This window comes from Pistacia vera, unplaced genomic scaffold, assembly GCF_008641045.1.
Source record: "Pistacia vera cultivar Batoury unplaced genomic scaffold, PisVer_v2 Contig710, whole genome shotgun sequence".
NCBI classification, from domain to species: domain Eukaryota; kingdom Viridiplantae; phylum Streptophyta; class Magnoliopsida; order Sapindales; family Anacardiaceae; genus Pistacia; species Pistacia vera.
In genome coordinates, this window is record NW_022196569.1 from 290,291 (window position 1) to 304,268 (window position 13,978).

A 13,978-nucleotide genomic window follows, 5' to 3' on the forward strand; every position below is an offset into this window, starting at 1 on the left:
CAACCTCAAGCCAATGGACAAGTTGTAGCGGTGAATAAAGGGATCAAGCACACTATGAAGAAAAAGCTTGACTCCCTTAAAGAGACATGGGCAGATGAGCTACCCAAAGTTTTATGGTCGTATAAAACCACGACCAAAAGCTCAATAGGAGAAACCCCATTTTTGCTTGCTTATATGGCCTTGGTTGAAGTTGGAGTTAGTTCGTTGCGGAGAGAAATCTTTGACAAAGGTAGCAATGAAGAGTTCCTACGTTTAAAGTTAGATCTAATTGAGGAACATCGAACTAAATCCTAGTTGAGAATAGCCTTGTATCAATAACGGGTGAAACTCGAAAGTAAGAAACATATATTTTGAGGTAGGAGATCTAGTCCTAAGAAAAATTGTTTTCGGAACAAAAGATGCGAACTTGGGGGCACTTGGGCCCAAATGGGAAGGTCCTTTCAGGATCTTAGAGAAGCTCGTACCAGGAACCTTTCAACTGGTATATTTAAACGACGTAGTCATCTTGCGAGCATGGAACGTTGAGTATCTACGAAGGTATTACTAATAAATGGCTCGGATCTAGTTCTTTAGTCTTAAGTTTATGATTTTAATCATAAAGTGTAAGGCCGTTTATGGTTAATATGTTTTCAATAAATAACAAGTATTATTCAGCATTCATTTTGTACTTTAAATGTTTGTTAAGATTACAATGAAAATGGTTACTGTCGAAGAGACTCGAAGTTTGGAGCTCGAAAAGGTGACTTCATTGCATAGCCACACCATAATTCAAGCTCAAAAAGGGTGGATTCCCTAACCTAATGAGAAAGTAACTCATAAAACAACTGAGAAAAGCACGTCAATGAGAAAGTAAAAAACAACTCAACAACTCAGACTCGAGACATGCAACTGACCCTAACTCAACGTCTCGTGAGAAAAGACCCTTGAAAATCCTAGGATTATACTGTCCTAGGATTATACTGTTTTCTTTATGCTTTTTGTAGGATTTCGGATACTTCTTATTAAGTTTTGTGCCTGAATTACTACTTAAATTTGTATATTTTATGTTTCAGGCCAAAACATGCAGTTGGAGCAAAATAGAGCAAAAACGAGTCTTTGGACCTAGAATCAAGCGAAATTTAGGGATTGGGGGAATTCTAATGCTGATTGGAAGCACTGTGAAGTTTGTTCCTATTGGGGATTACGAAGATCAAAGACTCAAGCGAAGAAGCAAGCAAAGGGTAGTTCCATAATTTCAGCAAAGATTAGCAAGAGTTCATCGTGGCAAGGTTCTCTCTTCACCGCGGCAAGCTAGCCTTTGGACTGATGGTTCAGCGAAATTAAAATCGATGCCGCAGCGAGAATTTTTTTCACTGCAGTGAAAACTGTAAAAATCTATTTCTGTAAAACGTTGCGTTTCACTTGTATTGTATTAGTTCCTAAGGTTTTGGCCGACTATTTAAGAGAGACTTAGTTCATTTTTTAAGGGGGGTCGGCATTTTTAGGTAAGGGGAAGAGGAGAAAGAGATTTGAAGAATTTGGGTCTCCAAATTAGGGAAGAATTCATTTCTCTTTCAATTTCTAATATGTTAAACTCCACATTTTCAATTTATGTGATGTTTTTCTTTATTTTGAGCATGAACTAACTCACTTTTGGGTTAGGGTTTTGATGTAACTTGGATTACAATGGTTTAGTCTATAAATTTGTGTCGTTTTTGAGTTCCATTGTTTGGATTATGTGTTTATTCTTGTACTTAATGCAATTGGATGTTGGTTTTTTTAATTCAATTGAATGTTGAGCATGATGAGACTGAGAAGTGATTCATGTGTTAGCTTCTTACAGTAAACACTATAGATTAAGCAAAAGCTAGAGGTAGGTTTAGCGATCTATGAAATCTTTATAGGATTCCATTTAGCTTAATAGACTTTGAACTATTAATCTTCATTTTGTTGGGTGCAGAAGCTTAATAGGGATAGGTAGGAGAATATAGCCTGAGAAGGTACATTCTTCAACTTAAGGAATTTGATTTATAATCCTTGCATGTGAATTTGGAAGCAATAGAAATTATAGGTTAAACTAGAGTATCCTAGTGAAGTTGAACCCTAACCTCTTTTGCCTTGATTTGAAATTGTGTTGATTAGTTTAGTTTTAATCTTAGTTGTTTGATTTTGTGTTTTAATTCTAGCTTTACTTTACCCACAATTCCAACATTTTTGTATTCTTCAATTAGTAATAGAATTAGGAAACTTTGTAATTAGCACACAATCCTCATGGGAATGATACTTTACTTCATCATTGTATTACTTTTTGTGACTAGTGCACTTGCTACATATGCATGTTTGACGAATCATGCATCAAGTTTTTGGCGCTGTTGCCGGGGACTGATTTTGTGCTGATATTGAATTCTTCTAATTTTCGCTAAGTTGAAGTTCTAAATTTTAGTTTTGCCTTTAGTTTTACTTTCATTCTATTTAGTTTGTGTAATCTCACGATCTTCCTTTTTCTTCCTTTTGTAGTTTATGTGAAGAGTAAGAAGTCTCCCTATAGTTCCCATTGATCTAGATATCGAGAGAATAGCTAGAAGATTTGTTAAGGAATGAAGAGAGAGAGAAGAGACACTACGCATAGAAATGGCGAACGATAGAACTTTGAGGGAATTCTCAGTGCCCACGATTGATGGTAGTGGTCCAAGTATCACTAGGCCACTGGTACAGGCCAACACTTTTGAGATAAAGCCAGCAATCATCCAAATGATCCAACAGTCGGTACAATTTGGGGGAAATGCAAATGAAGATCCAAACTCACATATTCCTAACTTCTTGGAGATATGCGACACATTTAAAGCAAACGGAGTGTCAGATGATGCCATCAGGTTAGGATTATTTCCATTTTCACTAAGAGATAAAACAAAGGGATGGTTATTGGCACTACCAGCAGGAACAATCACCATCTGGAATGAATTGGGACAAAGGTTCCGAACTAAATATTTCCCACCAGCGAAATTAGCAAAGATGAGAAATGACATCACATCATTTCTGTAGGATGAGAATGAGTCACTATATGAAGCATGGGAAAGGTATAAAGAACTAATGAAGAAGTGTCCACACCATGGTTTACCTATTTGGATGCAAGTCCAAACCTTTTATAATGGGTTGCTTCCAAATGTACAAACAATGGTGGATGCAGCATCTAGAGGAGCATTGCAAAACAAGACACCGAAAGCAACCTATGAGTTACTTGAAGTCCTGACAAGTAACAACTATCAGAGATCCAATGAGAGAATACATTTGAAGAAGTCTATAGGTATTCATGAAGTTGACGCTTACACGGCCATTTCAGCCCAACTAGTAGCACTTCATAAACAATTAGGAGGTATGCAGGTTAATTCTATTCAAGCACCTCAATTAACTTGTGACTTGTGTGTAGGTAACCATGAAAGCATTGACTGCAAAGTGGGGAACACCTTTGCCTCATCATCCTCATCTTTAGAGCAAGTCAATTATTTAGCCAAAAATCAGCGATCCCAAAATAATCCTTTTTCCAATACCTATAATCCTGGATGCAGAAATCACCCAAATTTTTCCTGGAGCAATCAAGGCAATCAATTGAACCAAAGGACAATACCAAATCATCAACAAGCAGTGAATCTTCAACCAATAGAGTAGAAGGTATCAAAGTTGGAAAATATGTTCAGGAAATTCATGCAAGAGACCACAAAATTCATGAATGAGACACAATCCAATGTTAGAAACCAAGAAGCATCCATTAGAAATTTTGAAGTATAGTTGGGACAGTTTCAGAAAAGTTGAATGAGAGAGTTCAAGGTTCTTTGCCAAGCAATATGGTGACTAACCCATGTGAACAAGCAAATGCCATCACCTTACGAAGTGGGAAAGTCATAGAAGAAGTTGAATCAAGGAAGAAGGATAAGAACCCTTCAAAGAAGAAGGGAAAATCTGAGGAAAAAGTTGATGAAGAAATCATTGTGAAAGAGAAAGTACAGAGCCAAGAAAATGAACTTCATCAAGAAAGCATGCAAAAGAGAAGAAAAGAGAAGTTACCTTTTCCAAAGATACCGCCGGAGTTGGCACATCATACCCCCTTTGTTCCTTTTCTTTAGAGGCTCAGAAAGCAAAATCAGGACTTCCTAGATGTATTTAAAAAATTGCAGATTAATGTACCTTTTGTAGATGCCTTGCAGCAAATGCCGAGTTATGCTAAATTCCTGAAAGAGATCCTTTCAAACAAAAGGAAGCTAGAAGAGGATGAAACAATGATGCTTAAAAAAGAGTGCAGTGCCATTTTGCAAAAGAAGTTACCACCAAAACTCAAGGATCTAGGGGGTTTCACTATCCCTTGTGTTATAGGAGATATTACATTTGATAGAGTTTTATGTGATTTGGGTGCTAGCATTAACCTAATGCCTTTTTTTGTTTTCAAGAAACTAGGGATTGGTGAGGTGAAGCCCACAATCGTATCCTTGCAGCTAGCAGATCGATCCATCAAGCATCCACGGGGCATTATTGAAGATGTGCTAGTTAAAGTGGATAAGTTTATCTTCCCTGTGGACTTTGTTGTGTTGGATATGGAAATACCACTCATTCTGGGAAGACCATTCCTTGCTACAGGGAGGATTTTGATTAATGTTCAACAAGGAAAGTTGATCCTAAGGGTCCAAGATGAAACGGTGACTTTTAATGTCTTCGAGGCTATGAAATTTCCATCAGAGTTAGATTCATGTTTTAGTGTGGATTTGGTGGATAAACTTGTAACGGATACCATCGAAGAGATCACCCTCAATTACCTCTAGAAGTTTGCATTGCCCAATCCAAAACAACCGAGGTAGACGAGCCAAAGAAGAATAAGTGTGCTAGGTATTTGGAAGCACTCCAACTGATAAACACAAGCCAAGATCCAGAATTTGAAGATTTTGACATAGAAAAAGAGAAGGAAAAGGCAAGAATGGAAGAACCTCCAAAGCTTGAACTGAAGCCTTTACCATCTCACCTTAAATATGTGTATCTTGATGAATTAGAATCCTTTCCGGTAATCATCAATGCAAAGTTGAGTAAAGTGGAGGAAGAGAGATTGATTCAAGTGTTAAGAGAGCATAAATCAGCCATTGGATGGACCATTTCTAACATTAAAGACAATTCTCCATCTCTTTGTATGCACGAGATACTCATAGAAGATGATGTCAAGCCTAGAGTGCTGATGCATGCAAATGCAACACCTAATTTTACCTCATTAAATTCTAATGCAAAGTTGTGTAGTAGCAAAGAGCAAGTAAGGGTCTTTCCCGTAAAGGATTTGTGAACTTAATTAATTATCTATTTCTAACAGGGTTTGTCACGAATTATTAAAACTCAACAAAAACTAACAAACTAAAAGCAAACAATGTAAATCAAGCAACTAGTAACGAAAGAGAAATCAATGAGAGAAACGAGATTGAAGGTTTATTTGCCACCACTAGACATGGATTACATATAATAAAAGCACTCTTTAACTTTCTACCCTCTTGATCATATCAGCTCAAAAAATACCAAACGTTGATAAGTCACATCTCTCCTTACTGAGTCGTTGAACTAGACACGGTCATAACCCAATTCCTTATTTATTAAATAACATAGGATACGATCCCTAGATTCAAAGTGATAAAAGCATTAAGTTGTGACAGACCTATTGAATCAAGGCTAAACTCATATGGCCGATTTAGTTATCTTGAGTGATTACCCCCGGTGTATGCAGGCATACACTTTACCACTAGTTATTTAGGTTAATAAAGCGATTCTGTACTAAACAACCTAAATTGGCATTAGTAGATTAATCCTAATGATTTAATTAGCCACTTAAACAATTAGAACAATCTAGTTAAATCCTTTTTTCAGAGAAATAATCACATAACTAAGAGGGATCAAAAAATAAAAAGATGCAGTTTTATTAATCACAGAACATGTCTAGGGTTTTGAAATCACCCTTAATTACAAAAGAATTAGCTCTTCATGAATAATTATGAGAATGTCATTGTCTTATTCATAACAAATAATAATAACAAAGAAGAAGAAAAACTTAGTAAAACTTGGTTGGATTAATGGAGTTGATGATGATCTCCTCCAATTCTTCCTCTCCAAGCCTTCTTTAATCTCTTTTTTTCTTCAGTTCTTGAATATCTTTGTGTTGGATAGGTGCTCTAGAGCCAATTAATTATTGTAGAATTGACTCTTTGTAATAATGTTCATTAATCAATAATAAAAGGCATCTTATTCTATATCGCATAAATCATTATTATTGCAATATGTATTGATATATGTCCTTAGAATGGTAGAACCGTGACGAGGGTATCAAGTGTTTCAAATCTTGATAGTGAGAACCCTATGAGCATATATGGTGGCCATTCTAGAAACGTCCGTAGCCCTAGTATTATTCTGAAGTAAGGGCACAGATAATACGGTAAGGCTATCATAGTGTTGAACGACCCTGTCGAAAGGCAGTGACTGATCTCACTTGTCAAGGTTGTTTGGTGACAACCTGGTGCAACACATGGGTGCTTGTTGTAGGCGATTACACCACAGCAAGTTCACTGGACTGACCCACCAGAGGATTCCATATGGATGGTAACCCCAGTGTCTATGGAACAAATCCTCTAACGAATGGTGGTGCATGTGATCCTTAGACTTGAGATCACCGGAGCGCCTTGTGCACCGATTGGTGTAGTTTGACACTAGCCTAACGCAGTTCTTTTCAGAGCTGTCAATACGGTGGTGATTGGCTGCATCAAGGAGTGTATCAAGACTATGGTGGATTGACAGAGGATTCATCACTCCCGGGTACGGGAGAAAGTTATCTCACGGCGCAATTCAGTATATGGCAATGACACTAAAACTGTGGCCACAGTGGGATTGAGTTGTTGCTCTATCCAGTTTATAATACGGGTCATTGGTCCAGAAACTGAATAAATAATATCGAGAGTAACCGAAGGTTGACACTATTTCTATGCCTTCGTCTCGTCGAGATAACGTATGATGAAAGGATCGAATTGCACGGTAACCATATCGTTGACAGGTAGCTACTTTGCTGAATCCGAATCTATCGGGTGGCCATGATGCCTTGCTAGGGGCCAATCTTGGTCTGTGTATTAGTGAGACGATTAATTGGTGTTAATCGCAATACTATACACTGCCGATATGATGAGGAGCCTAAGGGTCACACACATAGAAGACAATTTAAGATGCAAGAAGAAAGAAGGGCGTTTTCGTCTTTTAAGGCGAAAGGGTATTTTGGTAATTTCACAGTGCAATTAAATTTGCTGAGGTCGTAGCCTTTATTTAATTTGTTAGAAAAATTAAATAAGTGAAATTACGTTTAAATATGTGTTCGCACATATTTAAATATATTATCATTATTGTTAAATGTTAATATATATTAATTGATTTTAATTGAGATAATGATGGAAAATAAAATATCAAATTGGGAGTGTTTGGCAACATGGGGTGCTTGGGTTGGAGCCCAAGCCTATTCCATATGGGAATAGGGCAACTTGATTATTTTACTATAAAAAGAAAAGTGTGTGATTATTCAGTTAATTGATTTCCTTTGAAATTAAAACACACACAACCCTTCTCTTTCTCTCCCACGGCAGCAACACCTTTTGGCCTAAAAATCAATTCAATTGATTTGCTTTCTTCTTAATCTTGAAGCCAAAGAGGATCTAGCAAATCCCTCTTTGGTTCTTTCTAGATTGTCTTTGTGTGGACTACGTGGGTTCGATCCTACACTTGGATCAGTAGCAAAACATTCATTGACAAATTTGGAGGAGCCTCCAACGTGCGTTTGTTTTCTTTAAACTCAGATTTATTTTTCCTGCAGATATTATTTTAATATGAATTGTAAAATTATACCCTTGATCTTGGCTCATATAAACGATCTCTATATTATATTTGTTTTGTTTCCGCTACGTATATGGGACCATTCCTAACACTTTGTTCTCTCTTTAGTATCTCTTAAGAATCCCCTAAGATAATGCTAAAATACTTCTATTTATATCCCGCAAGGTTTAGGGTTTTGTTTTCCTTAATTATATTTAGTTTAGGACTCTTAAACCCTATCTTCCTAGTCAAAATGGAAGAAAAATTTCCAGCTGTCGTGACTGTGCCCTGGCACTATGCTATGGCATGGTTGATTTTGGACTAAGTGTGCTACAGCATGGTTGGTTTTGGTCTTGTTGTGCTGCAGCACAGTGCTACGGCATAGTGTCCAATTCCACTCCTGACCTTGCATCATTCTTCATCACTACAAAGATGGTGATTTTTGAGCATGATAACGAAAAAATCTAGAAAAGTGTTAATATATGAAATTTACCCATTTAAATTAGCTTTCCAATGGTTCAAGAATCATCTCGATAAAATATCTACAACTCAAGTTATTATTGAAACACCGAGGCATGTGCAAAACTGGAGTGTTTTCCAGGATTTTCACTTCAACTTCAAATTGCCATAACTTCTTTAATTCAACTCTGATTCTTGATCCTTTCATTTCTAGTCATCACAAATTCTCTTGCCAACATCATCTCTCATCCGAATATTATTTTTAAGCTTTATTCCCTGAAAACATAACAAAAATACCCATGATCCCGAAAAGTGCATTTATGAAACAATTATGTTAATTCATGCAAATTAATCCTAATTTCCCACAAACGATACCTATAAACCACTTAGTATAAGTTTATTTTCAAGCACTTATCACAACCCTCAACCAGCTTCTTGCTAGTCCTTAGCAAGCTAAGTGATAAAATTTGTCTTCTAGCTTGAAAATTAAAATAAAATAAACCTAAATCTAATCTACCCCAAATCACTTCCATAGATTGTCGTGGTTGCATTTAGCATATGCAACAAGCCTTTAAACCCCTAGGTGGCCCTAGTTGGACGAGTTGTAGTCTCGTGAGGGTTTCCAGCGATGATACCCACAAACATCCATAGTAAACCTAACCTAGACTCAAAAATTAAAAACAAACAAACAAAACATTAGTCTTCGGATATACATTCGTCTAAAAAATTGCATACAACACATAACATAAAGAATAGTTAAACATCAACCAAGCCCAAAGGTAACTCAAAAATCAATTTCGTTTTCATTATCAACTCTCACACATCACAAACCCGTTAATCTCAAAACCCGGATGATCGCATGCACAAACTTCACAAACAAAGAATTGATCTCAAAATTTGAAAAATATAATATAATGTATAGAATCAAATTCCACAGGTCATTTTTAAACTACTCTCCACTAATGTAGAATGATCACACTACCTCAGATCAATAGGTCTTTATTAAGCTTGCAATGTTAGGCTAGGTTATGAGGTTATGAAAGAACGGAAAGGATAAGCAAAAATAAGAGACTCAATCCTATTTCTTTCAAACACTTTCATTCAAGCATCACCATTCTTCTTTACACCCAACTTTTTCCACCCTTCATCAAAAATAATTTCATTGCGTCATTTACACCTTGCGATGTTTCACAATACTTTTTCTTTGTTTCTTTTCTTCTTCTCAAATTTTTTTTTTTTTTTTTTTTTTTTTTTTTTTTTTTTTTTTTTTTTTTTTTTTGGAAGAAAGAAAGAAAGCTAAAAATGCTACCCTACCCTTTGCTTAAAAAGCACTCCACAATGCCCAACCTATTCTTTTGAGCTCATTTGGAATAAACTGACAATTTCTACAAACTTTCACCCTCACTTCTTTAATTTCTCTCACCAATCTTGTACTTAGATTAAGTCTCTTAAAAATAAAAGGGTAGGAATATGTTTTTGGCTCGAAATAATGGTGGGTTAATGTAGGTTACATGAAAGAAATTCAAGGCTAAATGTGTTTAACAATGGCTCAAAGGGGTAACTAGCACTAATTTAAATAAAGGGTTGGCTTGAAAGGCTTAAACAATCCAAAGATAGCCTAAATCATATCCTAAGTAATGTGCATTCTAGGATTTTGCCTCAAGTAGTTATCAAGTAAGTTCTAAAATTTGTTGAGATCGCAAAAATGTCTCTGAAAATTCATACATAACAAACATCACTAAGCCTTAAGACTAACCAACCAAATCATACCACATAGCATGAGAGTCTCAAACTAGATGAAACTAATTTTTCAAAATTACCCTTAAACCTAAGCAACATTTAACGTCTTCTATACATTACATGTCATCCCAATTATAGTCATATCATTGACATTAATCTGAAATACTGAACAATTTAATCCTAAAAACATGCCAAAACGAGAAAAAAATTCACCCAAATTCATAAATTTAACAAAAATAAATAGGAACCTTCCTTCACCCCCAACCTAATATCTACATTGTCCCCAATGTAGCAAAAGGAAAAAAAGAAGGAAAAGAAAAGTTACTCCCCTTTTTAATATCAAAGTGTGAAGACATGTTAAAATTCGATCACCACTCTTGTTTCATTCGATCAACTATATCAAATTCTATCAAAACAAAGAAACTCATGGTGTACCTCATTGGCAACACACATCACTAGTTAAATATATGAATTACAGTAACAAAACAACAACTAAACAACATCTAAAAAGAAAAATGAAAAGGGAAAAGAAAATAAAAAGAAAATAAAAAATCAATGGGTTTCCTCCCACATAGCGCTTGGTTTAATGTCCTTAGCCCGACATCGTCACTTTCTCAACCATATTCTCCCTTGTATTTAAAGTGTTCTGGAGGAGGTCCAAGCTTCAAAGTAGGTTCCTGCATAATGAAAGGTAGAAGCTTCTCATTAGATATGGGAAGAGAAATATAAGAAAGAGCATACCTTGGATTTTTCTTTGGAAGAAAATTAAGCAATGAGACAATCTCTTATATTTCGTTTCCCATGTCAATGTCTTCTTTAGTCCTTCTAGGTTCCTCGACCACCCAACCATCCCATATTGCAACATCCAATGAATCTTTACTCTTTTCCTCAAACATTTGCTTAAGTGAATGTTTAGCTTATTTGGAGTCAATCGCCCTGTCTCTCTCATTATTAGACGGTTTTGTTCCATCTTGAATCAACTCATCTTTAGTTTCGTCAGTGTTGATTGGTTTCATATGAGCTTCTTCAAGTTGCTTCCCATTTTTCACTATTATAGCACTAACGTTCTCCCTAAGGTTGATCACGGGTTCTTGCGCCTCTAGTCTTCCAATGGTAGTAGCCAATTGACTAACTTGGCTCTCTAAATTCTTGAAAATTCTTGATTGACATTTTCGTATCTTGGATCGTTGCCTTTGTTTCTTGTTGGAACTTGAGATTCTCTTGTTGGAATTGAAGAGTACTAGTGGCTAAGGAATTTACCAAGTCCTCCAATTTTGATGCCTTTGTGTCTTGTTGGAATTGGAGAGTGCTAATAGCTACATAATTTACTAAGTCCTCCAAAGACATGCATTGAGATTGGGGAGCATTTGGTGGCCTTGCTTGATATGGTTGTGGGACTCCTGGGTATGGAAAACCAAGTGGATAGGTAGGGGCAACATCTTGGTGGTTTCCTAAATAGCTAAGGTCGAGGTGATCCCTCTATCCCAGTTAATTGTAGGTGTTGCAGAATGGATCATATCTCTACCCTTGTTGACCTTGAAATCCTCCCACAACAAAATCTTGAAAAGTAGGGCACATGTTGGTAGGATGACCAATGTTAGAGCAAATGTTGCATGTTTTAACTTGTCGAAATGCCAGTTGTTGCACAATTGCAGTCAAGGTGCTCAATTGCTGCTCAATATTAGTAGCCATCTCCTCGTGATCAGAATAAAAAAAAAAAAAAAAACAAAGAAAACAATTAAAACTGAAAAAAATAAAATAACAAAAAGTAAATAAATAATTAAGTTAATCAAAATCCCCTGCAACGGTGCCAAAAATTGATGCGTGCAAATGCAACACTTAATTTTACCTCAATAAATTCTAATGCAAAGTCGTGTAGTAGCAAAGAGTGTTAGAGTAGGTGCCCTAGACCCAATCAATTATTGTAAAATTGACTCTATAATAAATGTTTATTTATCAATAAAAGGCATATTCTTATATATCGTATATGTAATGATATATGTCCTTAGGGTGGTAGAACCATGACGAGGGTATCAAGTATTTCAAATCTTGATAGTGAGAACCCTATGATCATATATGGTGGCCATTATAGAAACGTCCGTAGCCCCAATATTATTTTGACCAAGGACACAAATCATACGGTAAGGCTATTATAATGTTGAATGACCCTGTCGAAAGGCAGTGACTAATCTCACTTGTCAAGGTTTTTTTCCGACAACCTGGTGCTATGCATGGGTGCTTGCTAGAGGCAAGTTCACTAGACAGACCCACTAGAGGATTCCATATGGATGGTAACCCCAATGTCTATGGAATAAATCCTCTAACGGATGGTGGTGCATGTGATCCTTAGACTTGAGATCACCGGAGTGCCTTGTGCACCAATTGGTGTAGTTTGGCACTAGCCTAACGTAGTTCTATTCAGAGCTATCAATACGGTAGTGATTGGCTACATTGAGAAGTGTATCGAGACTATGGTGGATCGACAAAGGATTCATCACTCCTAGGTACGAGAGAAGTTATCTCACTGGGTAATTCAGTAAATGGCAAATGACATTAAATCTGTGGCCATAGTGGGATTGAGTTGATGCTTAATCCAATTTAATATTCCTGTCATTGGTCTAGTAACTGAATACAAACATGTCGAGGATATCTGACGTTGACACTATTGCTGTACCTCAGTCTCGATGAGATAATAGTTGATGAAAGGATTTGATTGCACAGTAACCGTACCGTTGACAGGCTGCGGTTTCGCTGAATTCGAATCTATCGGGTGGCCATGATGCCTTACTAGGGGTCAATCTTGATCTGTCTGTACTGAGACGATTAATTGGTGTTAATCGTGATACTAGTCACTACCGATATGAGAAGGAGCCTACGGATCACACACTTAGAAGATAATTTAAGAATCAATTTGTGAGAAGGGTATTTTCGTCTTTTAGGACGAAATGATATTTTGGTAATCTTACAGTGCAATTAAATTTGTTGAGGTTGTTGCTTGTATTTAATTTTAATATTAAAATTAAATTAGTAAGATTATATTTAAATATATCTATGTATATATTTAAATGAAATATTATTATTAATTGAATGTTAATGTATATTATTATATATTAATTGATTTTAATTATAATAATAATTAATTAATTAAAATATCATAAAGGGTGTGTTTGGTTGCAAGGGTGAACTAAGGTTGGAGCCCATGACTATTCCTAAGTGGAATAAGGTTTTAATTGTTGCACTATATAAGTGCAACTTAAAATTAAAACATTCAATAAAAAAAAAAAAAAAAAGGAATTATTCATTCAATTAAAATCCTAGCCACCTTATTTCTCTCTCTCTCTTTCAAGAAGACAACTTTTCTTGTTCTTCTTTCTTGATTCTTGAAGCCCTTGATTGTTCTAGTAAAATAATCAAGGGTTCTTCGGATTATCTTCGTGTGGACTTCCATGAATGCGATCCTAATTTGGATCGATTGGTGAAAAATCACGTGAACAGTAATCATGAACAGTGTTCTTGTCCGAAATCAGAGATATTCAAAGGAGCCTCCAAACGTACGTAAGTATTCTAATCCTTGAATGGATTTACTTTATATAGATTTTTTTAATAAACATTTAAATGGTATAATCTATACTCGAATCTAGGCAAAGAAAGGTAATTGATTTACCGATTGAATTTTTTGTTTTCCGCTACGTATGGTAGATCAATTACTTACAAAGAGCAAGTAAGGGTCTTTCCCACAGAGGATTTGTCAACTTAATTAATTATCTACTTCTAATGGGGTTTGTCACGAATTATAAAAACTCAACAAAAACTAAAAAACTGAAAGCAAACAATGTAAATCAAGCAACTAATAACGAAAGAGAAATCAATGAGAGAAACGAGATTGAAGGTTTATTCGCTACCACTAGACATGGATTACATATAATAAAAGCAC

At 35.9% G+C, this 13,978-nt stretch overlaps 1 protein-coding gene and 1 non-coding gene across 2 annotated transcripts; one reads left to right on the forward strand and one right to left on the reverse strand.

The window, feature by feature from the left end:
- Positions 1 to 2,988: 2,988 nt before the first annotated feature.
- On the reverse strand, positions 2,989 to 3,095 carry LOC116114499. The gene has a single exon (XR_004125561.1). It is a non-coding gene; the product is annotated as a small nucleolar RNA R71 (small nucleolar RNA).
- A 58-nt stretch (positions 3,096 to 3,153) lies between these two features.
- LOC116114490 lies at positions 3,154 to 4,790 on the forward strand. Its single transcript, XM_031400635.1, has 4 exons — positions 3,154 to 3,352; positions 3,781 to 3,977; positions 4,152 to 4,340; positions 4,422 to 4,790. Exons 1-4 carry the CDS (start codon positions 3,154 to 3,156, stop codon positions 4,788 to 4,790), a joined length of 954 nt encoding a protein of 317 aa, XP_031256495.1.
- The last annotated feature ends 9,188 nt before the right edge of the window (positions 4,791 to 13,978 follow it).

Bases quoted from the DNA above. Each gene is read 5' to 3' on its own strand.
- LOC116114490 (XM_031400635.1), top strand. From the start codon at position 3,154: ATGGTGGATGCAGCATCTAGAGGAGCATTGCAAAACAAGACACCGAAA. The intron at 3,353-3,780 runs GTATGCAGGTTA...GGACAGTTTCAG, and splicing joins ACTTCATAAACAATTAGGAG to AAAAGTTGAATGAGAGAGTT. The intron at 4,341-4,421 runs GTTATAGGAGAT...TTTGTTTTCAAG, and splicing joins GGGGTTTCACTATCCCTTGT to AAACTAGGGATTGGTGAGGT.